The sequence below is a fragment of the Aythya marila genome (assembly GCF_965140915.1).
Source record: "Aythya marila genome assembly, chromosome: 2".
Lineage (NCBI taxonomy): Eukaryota > Metazoa > Chordata > Aves > Anseriformes > Anatidae > Aythya > Aythya marila.
Window position 1 is genome coordinate 150485393 of NC_139043.1, and position 19840 is coordinate 150505232.

The window sequence follows — 19840 nt, forward strand, 5'->3', positions numbered from 1 at the left end:
AGGGTTAGGATCCTGTCATTCCATCTAGGGACAAATAAAGCTATTGCAGAAGTTGTAGGCTAGAATTTGCTGTCTATATTAAAAGTAATACAAGGTGATGTGGATCACTGCTGTAATGTGTTCACAAATTCAATTGTCCTTTGTTGGTCACTTCATTAAATTTAAGTAATTCCTTATATACTGTCTACAATAAGCTGTTTTTTGAAGAATAGTTTAATTTTGGAAGCACATATATAATGTTCTCCAAAAGCATCTATAAAGGTTGATAAAGCCACGTATATTCAGTGTATTCGATTTATTTTATCTTTTAATAAATCCCCTATTTATCAAAAAAAAACCACCACCCTCTGAAACTTGAATGTATGTATTACTACTTGACACAAGAATATGAAATAAAATTTATGTGGGAGTGTTTGCTTCAGCAGTGATTCACACTTTTTTTTTTTTTTTTTTTTTAAAAAAAAGAGACCAAGATCATCAAGTCCAACCATCAACCTGTCCTGTCAAGTCCATCATTAAATTGCATCCCTCAGTGCCACATCCCCATGTCTTAAATACCTCCAGGGCTGGGGACCCCACTACTTCCCAGGGCAGCCTGTCCCAATGCTTGACCACCCCATCAGTGAAGAAGTTCTTCATGTTCAATCTAAACCTATCCTGGCATGATTTGAGACAGTTTCTTTGCATTCTAATGCTTGTCACCTGAGAAGAGATTGACACAGTCTTTGCTGCAGCCTCCTGTCAGGTAGCTGTAAAGAGCTCTACCCTCAGCCTCCTCAACTCTATACTAAATCCTAATTTCCTCAGCCATTCCTCACAAGTATCATTTTCTTGTCTCTTTAATGAGCTTTAAGAGCTTCATGGCTCTTCTCTGTGCATGCTCAGACAACTCATCTTTTTGGGTGAGGGACCCAAAGCTGAACACAGTGTTTGAGGATGCAGTGCTGCATACAAGGGGGATAATCCCTGCCCTAGTGCTGCTGGCCATGTTAATTCTGATGCAGGCCAGGGTGCCTTAAGCATTCTTGGCTACCTGGGTGCACTGCATAGCTCATGATGGCCAGCACCCTCAGGTCCTTTTCTGCTGGGCAGCTTTCCAGCCACTCTTCCACAAGCCTATACTGCTGCCTGGAGTAGTTACGACTCAAGTGTAGGTCCCAGCATTTAACCTTGCTGAATGCTGTAGAGTTGGTCTGCCTGTTGATCCAGTCTATCCTGACCACCATGCAAAGCCTGCCTTCCTCTCAAGCAGTTAAATGATACAGTGATTAAAAGGTGGGAAGCGTAGCTCTGTGATGGACACCTGGATATTGAAGTGTTCAGTAGTTTGGTACTCACAGCTTAAAATAATAGATGTCTACTGTAAAACTAAGCAAAAATATCTACTGTTTGAGCAATGTTGACTATGCTTAAAGAAGGAAAACATCTCAACATCTGTTAAAATTTGTTAGTTTACTGAACAGCTGAAAGTACTGCACATGTATGGGATTATGAATGTTAAAATTAAAGAATTCCAAGTATTAAAGTGTTTTTTGGAACTGGTCCTAAATTTCCCAAGTGTTTTTATATTAAATCATTCTTACATTTACTTCCTCTCCTTGAGGAGTGACATTGAAAAAAGATCTTCATACAGTGGATTCTAATTTAATTTGTGTTCAGTAAAACATAAAAAAAAAAAAAAAATAAAGGAAAGCTGTAGAGTGCCTGTGATTGCATAATCAGAATACTTTTACTAACTCATGAATTCATCCTGTGAAAGAAGAAACTTGAACACACTTGAATAACAATCAGTATATAATACTAGAGAGAAGAAATAGTGGTAATTGATAAGATGTCAGAGCTATTACCCAGAGAAACTGGAGAGAAGGTAGGCCTGCTAGGGTCAAAGGCAGTAACTTTGTTGTGAATAAATCATAGAAATTGCATAGGGCTACTATAAAGTAGCAATGATAATTATTGTTAATAAAGACCTAAGAGGAATAACTGTTTAAGTAGTTCTCTGTGGGTGTATTTAAGTTGTATGAGATAGTAAAATACTACTTCATTGGCAATCAAGGATCATAATAGTACCTGTCAGTTACTTCTAAATGTTTGCTTCTCCAAGCCTAATAAATAATATAACCTGTTTTTGAATGGTACTGGTTTTCTGTTAGTGTTTTTCCCTGTTTTCTTAGTGGTGGCTTCACAGCGAGGGCAGCTGAACTCCACCACACTTCTCTTGCTCCTCCTTAAAGGAAGTGGTAAAGAAAATAATCCTCCTCCAGGCCACATCCACCTGCTCCACGGGGGGCTCCTCCATGGGCTGCAGTGTGGAGATCTGCCACAGAAGCCACTCCTGCAGCCCCCTCCCCCCTAAAGAAAAACTTGCCACGTAAACCAAATACACCCATGTGCCAAGTCAAAAATCAAGAAATTAATAAAGTACAAAATTCAATGCTTACTTAATATTTTAACTGTCTCCAGTAAGTTGCACTTCAGGATTTGTGTATAGTGATCTTACATAATTACTGTTCTATGACACTGTAGCACAGTAAAGTTTTTTGTGAAAGACCCGTTTTTTTCCTTCTTCAATTTATTTATGACAGCAGATTGAGAACACTGCTTTATAGAAATAGCTTCACATTTGATTTGTAATTTTTTTCTCATACTAAATTGCAAGCGTATATAATAAAACAGTGGTATGGGAGGAAGGTTCAGCTTCCAACAAAATAGTTTACATGATACAATTTTCAAGGGGTGTTGTGATATGATTTAACTTAAATTATTTTCGTGTGCTATTCTGACACAGATTAGTGTGTAAAAAAAAAAAAAAAAAAAAAAGCTTCGACATTTTGCTTTATTTGGTCTTGTCCCAGGGAACAAGACTGAAAAACTTTTTTTCCACTGCAGAGTGTATAAGTTAATTACTAACCTCCAGGAGTAAAAGTAATTCTTAATTTAGCATCTGGATTCACTTTGCCCAATTAAATGGTCAGGTTGAATTTCCTTCACTGAATTCACCACTGCCAGATAAATGCATTCTGGAAAATCAAAACTGAACTGATAATAAAATAAGTCCCAGTGGTCTCAAGTACCTAGACCATTGGATTTTTCTTTAAAATTTGTCTAGAGGTCACAATCATAGCACCTGGCTGCAATCTAGGTTTTTGATATGTGTTTAAGTACTTTTTAACTATTACAGATTGTTTAGTAGAAAATATACTTAATAGGTACTTAAAGAGTTGAATTTTCATCATCAGAGAAACTCACAGTTAGCATACTAAGATAAGATTCAAGGGTAGAGTTTTTCTCATAAATGTAGCAAAAGGCAAGCATTTTTTGTCTCCTGTAGTACTTGTTTTTGCAGTATCATAAATCTGAGGAATCACAGACAACAAACATTTTATTTCAGGTGTCCTGAAAATACGACAAACACATTTGTCTCCCATAGTGCTTAAGTACTTGGCGTATTTGTAGTATTATAAATCTGAGAGATCATAGACAATGACCATTTTATTTCAGGTGTCCTGTAAATAAGACACATTAACCCTGTTTCAAAGTTCATACGCTGTCAAAGTATACAAAAAGTTTGAAGACATGGAGAGTTAAGTGTCCATTTGTGTACACTGTTAGTCTGGATATTACTGGCAATCTCAGTATTGTAAAAGCTGTTCATATGGGCATTGGGGCAAAGAAGACATTCAGAAGACTTCTGAATGGGTATGAGACAATATGCTACAGAGGAGGGAAAACAGAAGGGCAAAAGACACTTGTATTTCAAAATTCAATGAGCAGGTAGTCAAAGCTGACATCACAGGCTGACAAAATGAGTTTTGTTAAAGTACATCTTTCAAGGTTTGGAGATAACGCTCTGTATCCTTTAGAAGGGAAACAAAGATATTTTCTTCTATAACAAAGAAATGGTGGAAGGATTAAGGAGAAGGCTAAAAGGCAACAAAATGTGTTGATTAAATTTAGATTCAGAAGCATTCTGAATGAATATTAATACAATATTTTTCTTTCTCAAAAGGAAAACTTATTTTCATTAATTTTGCTGTTTGTAATGAAACCATGGATTATATATATTAACTAAAGTTGTGGGTCAAGACTGTTTAATAGCAATTTGAATAACCGTGCTATAATTATAATTTAAATAGGAATTTGGTACCTAATTGCTGATGTTTCAGAAAGTTTCAAAATCTACTTATCCAAACTTTCAATTAATATGAAAGAATATCTGATTTTTGAAGGATTTTCATTTTCTTGAAATGTTGATGTCACCTAAAATCTTCATGACAAATAGTTTTACGTAATTAAAAAAAAAAAAAAAAAAAAAAAAGGCTATATTTTAAGTGTTGTTCATAAAGAAAAAAATACAGCCTGTAGGCAATGTGCAAAGACAAGGATATTTGGTGATGACAGCTGAAATTTGGTGTACAGAATGATGTCCTCAATCGTGAAAGTAGTGGAAAAGATTTGGGCAAACTAGAAGCCATTACGAATTTGATTTTATGGTAAAATGTCTCTCTGAAATTGATGGAACAAAGCTGTTTTGGTTTGGATGAAATACCTGTAAAAGGGTGAATTTAAATTTTACCAGATACAGGTAGGTTTTTGGATTTATAAGTGAGATGGTTGTTGTTTAAAAAGGGTAGAGAAAAGGATATCTATGCAGTTTCTGCGGAAACTGCAAAGCAGATGACTGGTGTCCCTCAGTTGTTGATTAGTGGAGAAAAAGAGCAGGAAAATAATATATATAAAAAAAAGAAGCATGAGATCAAAAAAGAAAAATGTGTTTGGATCAGAAATGGCAGACACAGCATGGAATACATGGAAAAGCTCTTTAGGAAATCTAGCTGAAAAGTCATTAGTTGTCCAGTGGGAGTGCTTTCTAATATGTTATGTGTATTTGCACACCAATAAACGTCTAGGGTATAAATGGAAGAAGAAGGATAATTAGCACATAAAATAAACTTAGAAATAGAAGTACAGTGGGTTACATTTAAGTATGTGTGAGTGTAGCTTTTACTTAAAAACACAAAACTAGAGAAATACATGAATTAAAATAGGTGTTTTGGAAAAAAAAATAGGCAAAATGAATCAGAATTCAAGTGTGGTAGGATTAACTAAAGCATAGATGAAAGATGGGCATCTTTAAAAGGATGTATTGGGAATAACCAGCCATTGGGCCATCTGTTTTGCCCATAACAGATGTCTGCTGCATAGCTGTAAGTTTGAGATGACTTACAGGAGTCATCACATTGTTGAGAGATGTCAAAGTCAATAAGAAGGGCTTCTGTGAATACTTAAATACTAAAAGGAAGACTAAGGAAAATGTGGCCCCGCTGCCAAATGGAACAGAGTGACACACACACACACACAAAAAAAAAGGCTAAGGTCCCTAATGCTAATGAGATCGTGAGGTCTCCCTTCTTGGAGATCCTTAAAAGCTGTCTGGACGTGGTCCTATGCAGCTGACTCTATCTCAGGTGGCTCCTCCTTGAGGAGGGGGACTGGGCAAGATGACCTCCAGGAGGGTACCTTCCAAAATCCACGATTCTGTGATAACATTTTGTAGGATCAGTCATAGTGGCTGAGACCTTAAGGCAATCTGGTTTAATATTCTATTTCTCCTACTTGATATGCCCTGTTTCTTACATAGGGAATGACAGGTGAATAATTCCTTTTATATCTTTTCCACTGCATTGATGTTTTTATTATATTTTATCAAAGTATGTTGTCCTCAGTTTTCCTTTGTAGCCTGAAGTGCCTTAATCTACTTAATTGTTTCTTATATAAAGGTTGTTCTATACTGCTGGTTATCATAGTTCCTGATGTTCTTCCAGTTTTTATGCCCTTTAAAAATGAGAAAACAGAATCATAAATATACATAGTAGTATTACAGCTCTATTTATTCTCTTTTTATATTTTCTATTTTTTTTTGTCCTGAATACTGGACCAGTCTTAATTATGAATGTTCTGTGCGTAGAAATAGCTCAGAACCTATTACTTTGTCTAATGTTAGAATACACACACACACTCCTACCTGCACCCTCTTCCAATTTTCTGCTTTGAATTTTGTTTGATATTTTCCTTTCCTTTCCTTGACATTCAGTTTGGCATTCAGCTCCAGATTAAAGAGCTAGGCATCTGAATTCATATTACATTTTATAAAGAGATAGTACAATTACTTTTACTTGTTCTTTTTGTTCTGTAACTTGTTTCTAAGTCAGCTGGCCACACCATCCCATGCATTCCCAATAAAAAAAGGTTGTAGCATGAGAACCTTGTCCAATCCTTTTTGATTGTACAGCAAAAAAAAAAAAAACATATATATATATATATACACATATATACCTTAGCATTATTTACTGTTGTTTTGGCCTTCAGACTCTAGGCAACCTTTCTGATTTCAGGGTGTTTGAAAGATTTCTAGCTGTTTTAGGCTTTTTACAAATGTCTTAAATTATCTGACCTGCTTTTGTGAGCGTTTCAAACTTATTTTATTTGTGTTTGTCCCTCAGGTTCAAAGATGGGTTCAGCTTTTTAAGTTATACGTGATTAAATACCTCCTGCCCTGCTGTCCTAGTTTTACTGAGCTCCTTTTGCCTTCTCAAATTTATCTTGATTTTTTTTTTTGACAGTCGTGTATTTGGTGTGACTTCCCTTGGGATGTTCTTGAATGTCTTCCCATACTGTATATACACATTTTACTCTTAAATGAATCTTTTAAAACATAATTTATATTCTAATGTAAATTAATTTTTCAAATTAATTAATTTTCCACATTATGCAATACCAGAACTGTGTTGTTTTTTTGTGAAGGTACGCAAAGGTTCCCATTCAAGTGGTTCTCAATACTATGAGTCAGTTTCTGTTTGTTGCTTCTGCCAGCCAAGCATTAGTTCCTTGATACCTTCTTTAGTTTCTAAAAATTATATCTTACTATCACACCGTGATATGACATTGACTCCATCTGCATGGTGTTAACTGAACTCTCCTGTTTTTGTCTTTCTTGTCTCTGCACCGTTCTGTAGTCTCCTGCAGCATGGTGCAGTAATCATACAAGTGGTGTAACACAGTACTAGGCTTCTCAGGTTGTTCATGCCTCCTTTAAGAACTCCTGAAGAAAAATGTATATAAATGGTCTCCTAAGACAGCAGAAGCATGGTTTCCAATCGTCACCGCACCAATCCTATTAACTTTTTTGAAATGCAGAAAAAACCTTTTCATCCCGTGTATCTGATGTTATAATACCTCTTCAAGAGTAAACCTATGCTGGCTCAGAAAACGGTTTTCCTCCCTCAAACGTTTTTCCATGTTTTTCAGCATGTCCAATTTCCTGCTGCTTTCATTTGTACCCTAGCTAAAGGATGCCATGGAGAAAATTACGGCTTGTGATTCTTGAGTTTTTTACTGATTTTTTTTTTTTTTTTAACTTGGTATTGACTATTGTCTATGCCAATAGGCTCATTTCCCTTTCTTTGGCTTCACTTGGAAAGTGTCACATTTGCTATTTCTTTATATTACTTCAGCAGGCTGTGTCTGGGAACATCTCTGCTCACCCCTGCCCCCACTACAATGAAGTCAAATAAGCAGCTGGTACCCTGTCCTGAGGAGGCATTCTACAGATTAGCCAAAACCAAGTAATAAGCACAGTTTTAAATCACTTACTCTCTAGGCTTGTTTAAAATACTTTGTGACTGTGTTTTGATCAGTAATTAGAAGCAATTAGATACTGATTGTAGCCAGTGTTTACATTTCTGCATTCTTTCATCGCTGGTGCACTTTTTCAGATACTAATAATCTCTGCTAAATTTATTACATTTTTTTCTGATAAGTTAATAAAAATATATGACAGTTGAAATACGAGATATCAAGAGATTTGGGTCTTATTCTGTACCATTGGTTGAGTTGGAAATTTCTACTGAAATCAGGACAGAATATTTTTACTCAGCTACTACTTCGGAAATTATTTAGATAACGGCTTGATATGTAGAAAAGGTTGTGAAGAATTTGTGCTTGTTCATTTTCTTCTATTAACTGCTACATTAGACTAATGGTATGACTTCCTCAAAGCAAGTCTGTATGCCTACAGAGCAGTCATTTAAACTCAGTTATAGTCAGTGGGGGAAAATGGACTCCTTTAAAAAGGAGATGTCTATTAGCAATATTTTAGACATCCTGTTTAAAAGTGGATAATTGATGTAAGCTTCACACAAGTTATGCCTGTAGGTCTCTCCCTTTACTATAGGGAGGCAGGAGGGAACTCTACCTGTAAATGGATCAAATATTTCTGAAAACTGTCCTTGTTTAGGTTTCAGATTTTTACATATATTTTTACATATATTAAGTGTTCAAATTAATGTGTTACAGATTAACCTTTATTATTCTTTTAGAATTTTAAAAACACCTATGTATATACTGCTATTTCATGTCTTTAAGTACATGTAGAACATGAGGTTATGTCCAATTAATCACCCTGCACATTTATTACGTGTTTGAATGTTTCCTGCAACAGCTGGAAACCTCTTCTTTAGGGAAAAAAAAAAAAAAAAAGAAAACTTATTTATTCTGATCTGTTCAATCTCTTACGTGCAACATGATATTTGGATTGCATTTAGAAGCTTGCTCAGGATCAGAAGGGAGTTGCAGCTGATTCCTCTGTGCAGGATTTGAGTATTATGTGTCCTGACAGGTTCAAATTAACATGATATTCTATGATTGTGATTTCACATACTATAAATAAATTGTAGTGAAGATGATTGATTCCAGCAAATTGATTTGGGTGTCTCTGTGTATATGACCAGCAAAAAAGAATGGCTGAAGCTAGTAAGAAGTTCATCAGTGAATCATACGTCTCATTTTTATCTTTCAGTATTTATGGCTTAATGTGTATAATTGGATTCAAACACAAAGAAAAATGCCAAACTAAAATTGCTCTTTCGTAGGGTTTTTGTCTGGCTGTAGCAGAGCAAAACTGTCATATGTGAGGGAGGGAGCTGTTGAAAGGGATACCAGGGAGTTGTTATTTAATGATAAGTGATCCATGTATTCACAGGGGTCGTGGAGGAGTGCCTCCACCACCAGCAGGAGTACCAAGAGGTGCACCAGCGCCCAGAGGAGTGCCTCCCAGTAGAGGACCAGTCAGTCGTAGCCGTGGACTTCTAGCACCCAGAGCAAGAGGAGTACCTCCACCTGCAGGCTACCGGCCCCTTCCACCACCTCCAGCACAGGAGACTTATGGTGAATATGTAAGTTGAGCTGTTTTCAGAGCTGTTGACATGAAGCGTATTGATTTTTGGAGGGATGAGCCTAACTATCACTTTAGAACTCAGCAGAATTTCTTTAATTAGTACCTAATTAAGTCTTGCTCCGAGAATTTATGGAGAACGTGCTAATCTCATTACTTTCTTAGACTTGAACTGTTTCGTATCACTTCAGGTTGTATGTGCTATCATAAAGACATTTGCAGTGCATTTGGCAAAATATTTATGTAGCTCTTAACCACATTAGGTTTCTGCTTTAAAAATCTGAAAAATCTCACTGTCAGTAGACCTTTAATTCTGAACTGAGAATAATGTTCTACTCTTTAGCCTAGAGTCATATTTATAGTCATACTGCAGTTATTATAATGATTAGACAATTAAAATACTTTCATGAAAGCTTCAGAATTGATCAAAAAATTTTTAACAATTGCACAGTGCATCTCAATAAGCCTTACATTTTTGTCTTGAGTTCACTGCAATAAAAATTAAACATATCAAAATATTTTGTCTGACTGAAAATTACAGATGGTTATGAATTGTATGAATTGTATGAATTTAATATATTCTGAACTTATGAAGCAGAAGAATAAAGAAGCTTATGAAATCAAAACTATAGTCATAAAAATGGATTGTCTTACAGAAAACGCTTTCAAGGATAAAGCTTTTGATGTTTTTGTATATCTTAAAGCTTTGTTTGTCCTTTTTAGAGCCAGATCTGTTGTTCAAACTATGTATTTTTTTATTCAGACTAGCAAAAGAGGAGCTCATGAGTTCCAGAAAAAGTTTTTCCTATTCAGAAGTCTTCTTTTATGTCAAAACCTTTCTTCTATCTATATTCTCCCTCCCATCTTACCACATCTTCCCCCCACAAAAGCTCCAAATCAAATCTTAACCGTTGTCCATTTGATCAGAAACCTAAAGTTCTACGTAACATTGCTTTATGGAGATACAAGTTAAATGTCATTAGCATGAACATTTTTGTACATACCTGAACAATAAAGGACAATCCAATGTAGTTTCTTAACATTATGAGAATTCATATTTGAACAGCATGTTTAAATGCCCCTTGGCTATACCTGGCTTGACTGTTCAAGCTGGGCAAGTAGGTGGTTATTTCATAATGCTTTCAAAGCAATCAACCCTGGTAGTTCTTTCAAATCAATCCGGTCTTTTTCCACAGCATAGGCAGTAGAATGGATAGTGATGTGGTAGAAAGTAAACCTGAGTAATTTCATACTTAAAAATACCTATTTGTAGCATATGTACAAAAAAGTGTATGGTATGGATATAACCAATAGCATCTTGAATCTGTATCCCGATGTAGGCTTCTGTCCTGAGAGAATGATTAGAAAACACCCACTATAATGAAAAACAGTGCTACGCTATAAAACTGCTAAAATGAATATTCTCTACAACTGGATCACTTATTTTCCAAACAAGATATCTGAATCAGGATAAATATGTTACGCTGCAATTGAAAAGACGAAACTGTGCAAACTGGTCCATTTTAAAATTACCATATTTTGTGTCTTTGTGAGCTTTGTTAGAAAACTCTTTCTAGGACATGAACCATTAGGGTATTATATGTTAGGTGTTAAAGCTTGATACTGTTTCCACCTGCCCAATTGTAGCATACAATCTAAGTGCCCAAACTGTGTATTTTATTGGTTTAGGTTACATGGTGAGAGTCATTAGTAACATTTCTGTCCTTGCTTACTAATTGCTGGTTGCCTATGTCTAAGTATCAAGTGCTGTTTTGCAAACTCAATATCCAAGGATGGTAAAGTGTCACAATTTGCTGAATTGTCGACAGAGTGACAACATCACTCATACTGGAGGTATCGTAACATGTTATTTTAAGCAGCATCTGTGGCATATAGTTTCTGAGCTACAGAGACCAGGATATCTGGAGAAGTTACAGAGCAGCATTTGAAACTTTTCCATTGAACACTGGAATGTCTGTGAGGGTCCATGATGGTTTTCATTCATATAGGCTTGCAAGCCTCTACTTTGTGCTTGTTAAAATAGTGTGCAAATATACAAGTTTAGAAAGAAGCAAACTGTATTCTGGATGTAAGCCTTCGACCGCTTGCTTCTGTAATTCCTAATCTAAGATGATGCAGTACTTGCATACATAAAATCTTGCCCTTTTCCTCTGACATACTGTTATGTACATGATGTGACAGAAAATGAGGCCATTATTAACTCACATAAACAGCTTCCGCTTTCAGTCACTCCCTTTGGCAACCTCTTTCTGTAGCCCTGAACATCTGTCAGACCAATGAATCTTTAACATCTAAGAGTAATTTACTCAGTTCTGCCTACTGCCTAACATGCTCCCCTCACCCATCCCCCCCCCCGCCCCCCCCTTTTTTAAGATGTTACTTTATAAAACACCAAAATGGAAGATAGTAGTCTGAAAAAACAGAAGGGTTAATTCTGAAGAAAGAGTCTTACACTGGGAAAATAGTGCCAGAAGCAAAAAATAATTTATTTGGATGTAGATGCATTTTAACAAGGACTCAGTGATCAACAGAAATAGGTGATCATTTCTGTCCCATGTTTGGAGCCCATAAGGAAGTTGTCCAGAACGTAACTGTTACAGAAGGGTCTACACAGAGGTAGACTGTATCCATCCATCAATCAGCCCTCTTAAATGTCTGTAATGCTGACTCTGGATGCTTGATGTGGCCTTTCCTGCTGAAGTCACACAACGTACTGGACTAGGAGCAGTGCCTGCACATTTTTCCAGTTGAGTATGCCTAGTTTTCCCACTCCACTTTTGCATGTCTCACTTACACATCTCATTGAGTCCCACAACCCATTTCTCTGGACTTTACATTATTGCTAGTACCATGATAAAGATTTTGAAGCTACTAAACCACAGTTCCTTATTGTTTCCTGTTAAGTTTTTTTTTTTTTTTTTAATAGCTGTAGCATCAGCTTGGACTGTAGGAAAAATCCCAGCATCATCAGCCAGACAGCTTTATAATCACTTTTCTAACCTCACTGCTCTGGTGTGATAAACTTGTTCCAACGGCTAATACGCCTCCCATTTTTGCATCTTCAACTGCTTGGGTCAGGAAAAAGCCTAGTATGAGATGGAAGCATGGCCAGGATTATTTTTATAATACCTGGATAAGGGAAAACATACGAGTTGATAGATTTATTGAAGCACTTGCAGATAGTCTCAGGGACACTGTTCTCTTAATTATGAGACTGTTTCTGTATTTACTGAACCAAACATGTGCAATAGATAAAAGTCAAAATATTTTTAATGTGTTTTTAAACTGACAATTTATTCCATTAAGATAAGGAACAGAAATTGTATTTAACTACTACCTGGAGATTTTAATCGTTTCCATAATTTTCAATAAGCAAGAAATACGTAACAGTATGTTAGCAATTCACTACTTCTTTTTTTAGTGTTGACTCCTTAATCAATATTCAGGTAAACAGAGGTTAGAACATAACTGTTCAATCTCAATTACTGTCTAGTAACAGTTTATGCTTTTTGCTTCTTCTTCTTGTCTCTACCAGCTTTAAACCTTTGGGGCTTTTTTCCAAATCAGTAATACAGCAATGGGGCTGAAGCCTTTTAAGATTAGATTTTTATTCACTCCTGCTCTTGTTTCACAGAAGTGTTTTTCAAAAATTCTCTAAATATTTGAATTCTGTACTCTGTGGGAACATATTTGTTATGATGCCATGCCGAGTCCTATTTTGACTGCTTATATGTTTTAAATGAAATGGGAGATTTATCTGAGTTGATAATCAAATGTTAGGCATTAAGGACTGGGCTTTTAATGTAGATTGTTTAAAGTAAAATGAATTCTTGTGGCAGTGTGGAACTGAAAAATAACTGTGATTGAGCAAGTTATGGTCAAGATTTGCTTCAGCAGTACTTCAGAAAGCAATCAGTTCTAAATGTTCCTCCTAGTGTGTGTGAGTGTGAAGTGGATCTTTAGTTCTGTTTCTGGATGTTTATTGTTGTTTTCTTGTGTCCAGACAAGGGTTACCTAAAGCAGTGACCACGTACATAATGTCTAGCAGTGTTTCAATTAGAGTGCTTCAATGAGATTGCTTTCTGTAATAGAAAATTGAATTATGATGGAACGTCAAACAGTAAGAGACATAGGGAGCCTTCCTAATGTTAGGTAAATTGTAACTTGAGAAAGAACATTATGAACAATTTAAAATTACATGTCAATATTTTTTAATTTGAAGATACAGGCTTCTTCAAAGGATGAACAAAGCAGTTGGAATATAACAGATACTGATAACAAACTTCAAGATCTAAACTTTAAAATCTGTGCTTAGTTATCATTTGATTCTGTAAGATCCTAAAGCTTAGAGATTAAGTTTCTAAGTTTATAGTTCCTGAAGCATACATTTGTGGATATTTACAGAGATACCATGTTTTTACTGGTAGACAAAGCAATGTTTTCAGACTTAATTCAGATTTAAGATTGTAATTCTCCTACTAAGTCTATTCTACAAGACTATACTTACACTACATATACTATAAGATATACTTGCTACAGTGGTATGAGACTATGCTCATTCTATTCCATGTGAGAAATGGGGAACATTCAAAGACATCATTGTAACATGCTGGATAACAATATCCTACCCAAAAAATAATCAGATAGGATGTTGTATGTCATGCTTGGAATCTCTCCAGTATTGGAAGGCCCTTGGTTTAGACTCTTGTTACAGGTATTCACATTCCTTCAGTTCTCTCTGGAGAGCATGTGCTAACCACCAGGCTGATGGCTGTCCTGGCATTCTCAGGGTCAGGAGCTGTGGTTTCCATCCTTTCCGTTTTGGAAGGAATTCTTAGAATGTTGTGCAAAGCTTAAAGGGAAAGAAGGGGTGAGGTTGGTTTGTTGACAAGTAGTGTGTGTCTGGATGAAGTCTAGACTTCATTTCACAATCTGGTGATTAATATAAAATGTGCATGAATCAATTAATGAAGGAATGAATGCAAAGTCTTACTTTTTACAGGTGAAAGCACATTCAACTGAGTAACCTACAGCCTATTGTTTAGCACATCCTCTTAGAAAGTTCGTTCAAATTCTCCCAGGCTTGATGTTGAACATTCAGTTTTAATTCTGCAGATGCTGAGTATTTGTTGTAATACAAAGTCCATTTCCTTTGTGTGAGGAAAATACCAAATGCAATAGATGCATTTAGGACTATGGACTCTGAGCGGAGGGGAAAATACTTCAATTCCTAAAGAACTGTTTACCACAAATGGAGAACCATAGAACATCCTGAATAGGAAAGGACCTAGGAGGATCATCAAGTCCATCTCCTGGCTTCACACAGGCCAATCTGAGAGTTAAAATCTAATCTGAGAGTTAAATCTAAGTGCGTTGTCTAAATGCATCTTGAACACTGACAGGATTGATGCCACAATCAGTGTATTTTTCATACCGTCAGTGTTACCACTCATCTCGTTAACTGAGTTGGCCTCAGTCCCTACTGGGTCATATGAGATCATATTTAGTTTAGAAGATTTTGAAAAACAGAGTAAGGCTTACAAAAAATATACTATGGGAGCAATTTCTTGGAGCAGTGTTCATGTTGATTTTGCAAGGTAAACTGTTTGTAAACTAGACTGCTTCTTCTCATTAACATTCATTTGCTCACTTACTGTTCCTGGTTGCCTTTTCTGGTTGAAAAGGAAAGATCTGTAGGGGAAAAAAAAGGAACAAAATCTTTGTATACCATATGAAAAATACAAGTTCTTTATTTACAAGGTGAATGTCTCCTGGAATGGGGAGCAAAATATTAGGCAAAATAAGGGTTAGTCCAGAGGACGTAAGACTTGGAAAAGAGTTTAAATCCTACCTTCGTTGATTTCCAGTATAATCTTAATCTCACTTTGCAATAATTGCACCATGTTTAAATTTACCTTGATATTCTGAATACTGATACTTTCCTAAAAACTTGCAATAGCTTTATTCAAATTAATTTCAAATATTCTTGTTTCTGTAGTTATTTTGAGTGTGAAGCTTTGTCTGATTCCTGGAAAAGGGTTTGAAGAAGCTTCATTCTCTAGGAACTACATAAATGATCTTTTTGTCCTTTCTGTCTCTGTTCCCTTCTGTGGATAACGTTGTGGTTTACACTGTTTTTTTAAAGCAACGCGTTCACTGAGTTTTTGTTTTACAAAAGTGCTTAAAGTCAGTGTAAATTCTGGTAAGGCTTTTAGAAAGGAAGTTCAAAGCATCAGAACGTTGTCTTTTTTTTTTTTTTTTTTTTTTTTAAATTGCAATGTTCTGTTTCATGCTAGTTAGGTCAAGAAAAAAAAAAAAAAAGTGAAAAAAAAAAATAAAAGAGTTTTAAAGGTATTAAGACCCTCAATTCATTGTTTCATTCTCTTTTATGTTTACCTTTGCTTTTGGGATTTTCAAGATGTGCTGAAGAAACAGTGGAAAATCTTTCAATCAGACATTTTAGCTGTGGAAACAGTAGAATTTTTTTTGGAGGAAAAGCTGAAAAGTTTTTATGCCTGCTTATCTTGAGGTTGCAACATAATCTGTATTGTGTATATAAAATATTTCTTGAATTATTTCAGAGTTCAAGCAGCTAATCTGAACTGGGGCCATGTTGTGACTTGATATTATTGCATAGGCCTTAGTTCTCCTCAGGATTCTTACTCTGGCCCTTGCCACTGTATACAGGAAAAGAGAACTGTTTTGGCGTGATAGTCACGTTGATAGTCACTTGGTTTAAATGCTGCTGCCTATACTCATTAGCAACTTTTTTGTTTTGTTTTGTTTTTTAAGTGCACAAAACATAATCCACTGGTACATCTCTCCCATTTCAGAAATACCTTATTTGTACCTTATTTGTTCTGGTTGAATATGCTCTGGTCTCCTTCTAGATGAAAACAGATGAAAATGTACAAACTAAGAGCTTACAGTCTGTACGTGTTTGCTGCAAATGTCCTTAATGCTAGCATTCAGACTTAAGATGGAAGTAGCTGCCCATATTTGTTTTGATTGCCCCATATTCCCTGTTGTTTAAGTGATGGGGAGATGTTATTTTCACACAACAAAATGTCTGTTCCTTCCTTTTACAATTCTAATTTGCTGAAAAAATTCTTTACTGCCCTATGCTGATGTTTTCTCTTGTGCTTTCTCCTTCAAGTTAATTTCTGAGCACTGTATTTTTTTGAGCGTGATCGTTTTTATCTGAAAAGACAAAGTTCCACCAGTATTTGGTGATGAAGTACTGGTTTAAGTATTAATTTCAGAGAATGATGAGGAAAAGAAACAACAACCTTTTAGTTATAGTGATAACAGCCTTAATTATTTTTTTTTCCCTTGGATGTATTTCCGTAGTGGGGCAGAGCTGGGAAAATGATTTCTTATTGATTTGATGATTTTTTTTCCAGCACTGCAAATGGCCTTTTTGCTAAAATGAACTTTTTACCCCCTCTTTTTCCTGCTTCTCTGTCTTGTTCTCTTTGAAACATTGTTAATTTCACCTAAAGGGGGGCCAAACACTAGTCTGTCACTGTCACTGCCAGCAGATTATAATTTAAAGCCACCATTTCCTATTCCCCATGAACAAGGGTATGTTCAAAGTACTTAATCATTAGAAAGAAATACAGATGAGCAAGATTTAGCTTGATTTAGAGTATGTCGGGCACTGCAGAGGTTTTGGCAAAGATTGCTTTCATTGGTTTTATCATCATTTGACCTGTGATTGTAACTTACTGTTTAATATACTTGGAGGATGCATATTTATGTATTGCCTTTTGTTCTGTCCATGAAAAATGTCTGCACTTTGCACCAAACAATTCCAGCTACCAAACACTGCTCTTCACCCTTTGGATTTACATCAACTGCAGGTGCTATCATTAAGACAACTGCAGGCAAAAGCCCTCTTGAAGAGGAAACGTAATGTGATGCTGGTTTAATAGTGGAATTGTTAACAAGGTTAGAGATTTTGCAGAACAGTTTCTTTTTTTTTTTTTTTTCTTTTTTTTTTTTTTTTTTTCCAGAAGATCTCTCTTGTAATTCTAGCCATTCGTTTCCTTTGGAAAAAAAAATCTTAAGATCATAAAGAACATAAGTCAGGCCATTGCCTCTTGATGTCTTCCTGCTTGGTATTTCAAGTGCCCTGTGGAAAGTACCTGCAGTTTTAAGATGACTATAGCATTTTCAGCTCAGTATTTTTTCTACATTTTTGTATTGTAATCAATCATAAACCGTACAGCACATTTGCTGCCTTTTCTTCAGACTAATTCTGATGAGAGTTAGTTTTCTAAGTTGTCCTGAGAAGTAGAATAGTGAATGATAGAAAGTGCTTCCATTCATGGGCTAAAAACACGATTTTGTTGGGCTTTTGTTTTTTGGAGAAGAAATATGGCTTCACTCATATTCACTGTTTGCCAGTGAGTATGACATACTTAAATATACACCGATATCCTATGCTAAAGTTCTCTCCCTTTTCATTATATATATGTAAAAATTGCTTTTATTTAGGTTTGCATGATGTGTTATAGTACTGAAACATATAGTGAGATTGCTGAGAACATTTCGTATAGGTACTAAAGAAGGTTAAATAAAACTCTGTCAGGAAAGTGGTCACAGCACCAAGCCTGCCAGCTGGAGTTCAAGAAAGATTTGTACAATGCTCTCAGACATGTGGTCTGATTTAGGGTGGTCCTGTGTGGAGCCAGAAGTTGGTCTTGGATGATCCTTGTGGGTTGCTTCCGACTCAGGATATTCTATGATTCTGTGATTTATTGAATCCAAAAGAGGTCTGTTTCAGAAACAATAAATAGTGTGGTTTTAATTAAAAACTGAAAATACTCTGCCTTGACTAGCCTTAATAATAACCTCCCAAAAGCAAAAGTTTTCAAATGCAGCGTGACTGACAGAAAATACGATGTCAGATCTAGTTCAGGGAAAACTCTGAAACATAATTTGTCTGCCCCTGCCTCCTTACTGTTTCAAGGGAGTAGTGCACAATAAATAAATGTGGAATTTGAATCTTTTCTCTCTTAACAAGACATCATAAACAGCTCTTTAAACACAGTCTATTTTCGTATCATGTAGCACAGGAAGTTTATTTTGTTTTTAATGTATATCTGTGATTTTATAAATGTAAATACAGCAATAAAAAGGAAGAATGGATCTATTTAAGCAGATTATGGTAATTGCAACACCACAGGTTGATCTTAATGCTTAAGTGCCAGGCATACTTTATATGAAAAATGGAAACCAGTTATCTTTCCATTTAAAGCTTAGAGTCACCTTCAGCAAAATAATAATGCAAAATTTCATAAATTCTCTACTTTAGAAATTAACACACACAATGGTGAGCAATAGTGAGTTCCAAGCAAAAGTTTTCTGGAAGAGAAAGCTAGCTACATACACATAAGACTGAAAGAAAGCATTGGCCTTCACAGAATAGTACTTTCATTCTGCTGGGCATTTTGTTAGCCTGATAATGCTTTTCCTATTTCAAGTTAACTTTGTTCTTTTGTCTGCAAGAAGTCATAGATACACCATAGCTTCAGGCTAGTCTCTTTTCCCCTTCCTCTTTTTTTCCTCTTTTTTTTTTTTTTTTCTTTTCCTTTTTTGAAGTTGTTGGTATAATGTGAAGAATAGGACCGATTGCTTAAGAATTCTCCATGAATTCCTTAGGGCCAGAGTTCTCCTAAAATGTTTAAAGGTTAATTTTAGTCCTCTGCTTCGATTTGTTGTCACTGATGTGCATATACCGCTGGAGATTGGGGAGCTAGGGATGGCTCGTTCACAGTTAGCAGATTCTATGAGAGGAGACCAAATGTCATGTAAATGCTCTGGAACAGAGCAAATACATTGGCTCAGACAGCTTCTGCTGCTGATCAATGTCTGTATTGTTAACAGATGTCTGTGCATTGCATCAAGAAGTAATAAAGTGCTTGTTCATAATAACTGCCAGGAGGGAATGGTTTTGTGGGTTTAGTGTGTGGCTCATCAAGGAAAATCCATATCTGTATCAGATGGGCAAAGAAAATGCTAAGACTCTATTTTAGCTTTTAGTTTCAGGACAATGAATTATTGAAAGAGCAAACAATGAATTTCCTTTTTTGAGTGGTACCGTTTATCCATGCATCTCTTTGCGACATGCAATTGGAACAATCTTTGTTCCCTTTTCCAGGCCTATATGACATAGGCTGTCACTCCCTTGTGCCTGCAAATATTCATGGACACCCTTCTGTAATCATTGCTGGGAAGCAATCATAGTCACTGAGCTAGCAGTGGCAGAACAGTCCTGGTGGGCTGCTTGCTTGGTTTTCCATATAAGCAATTTCAAATGACGTGAAAATATTAGAAAATCTCTCAGCTTCCTGTTTGTTTTGAGGATGTCGTTGGCATTTCTGCTGTAGAAAGCTTTCCTTCTGAGCAAGCCATCAGATACAAATTATTGAAGGTGTTTTCTACTAGGGTAGGACAAGCCCCACCTAACTGACACAAGCAGTAGTTTTTATTATTATCAGTCCTCACTGAAAATTTCTTGAAAAGGGTTCTTTTCCTAGGAGAGAGATTGTTCTTTCATAAGACTTTATTCTTATATTGATA

General features: G+C 35.9%; 1 protein-coding gene across 4 annotated transcripts in view; it reads left to right on the forward strand.

Moving 5' to 3' along the window:
• The window catches only part of KHDRBS3 (KH RNA binding domain containing, signal transduction associated 3), a 92649-nt gene that overhangs the window by 48930 nt on the left and 23879 nt on the right, over positions 1 to 19840 (forward strand). For 2 of the 4 annotated variants that reach the window (XR_014317022.1, XM_082754692.1), the window contains exons 6-7: positions 7515 to 7625; positions 9041 to 9233. Coding sequence is in view for 3 of the 4 variants with exons in the window: in XM_082754692.1 (XP_082610818.1) it covers positions 7515 to 7625; positions 9041 to 9233 (304 nt within the window). In the remaining variant the exon portion in view is untranslated. The remainder of the gene's footprint in view (positions 1 to 7514; positions 7626 to 9040; positions 9234 to 19840) is intronic. The other 2 variants (XM_082754693.1, XM_082754694.1) reach the window with 2 other exon arrangements.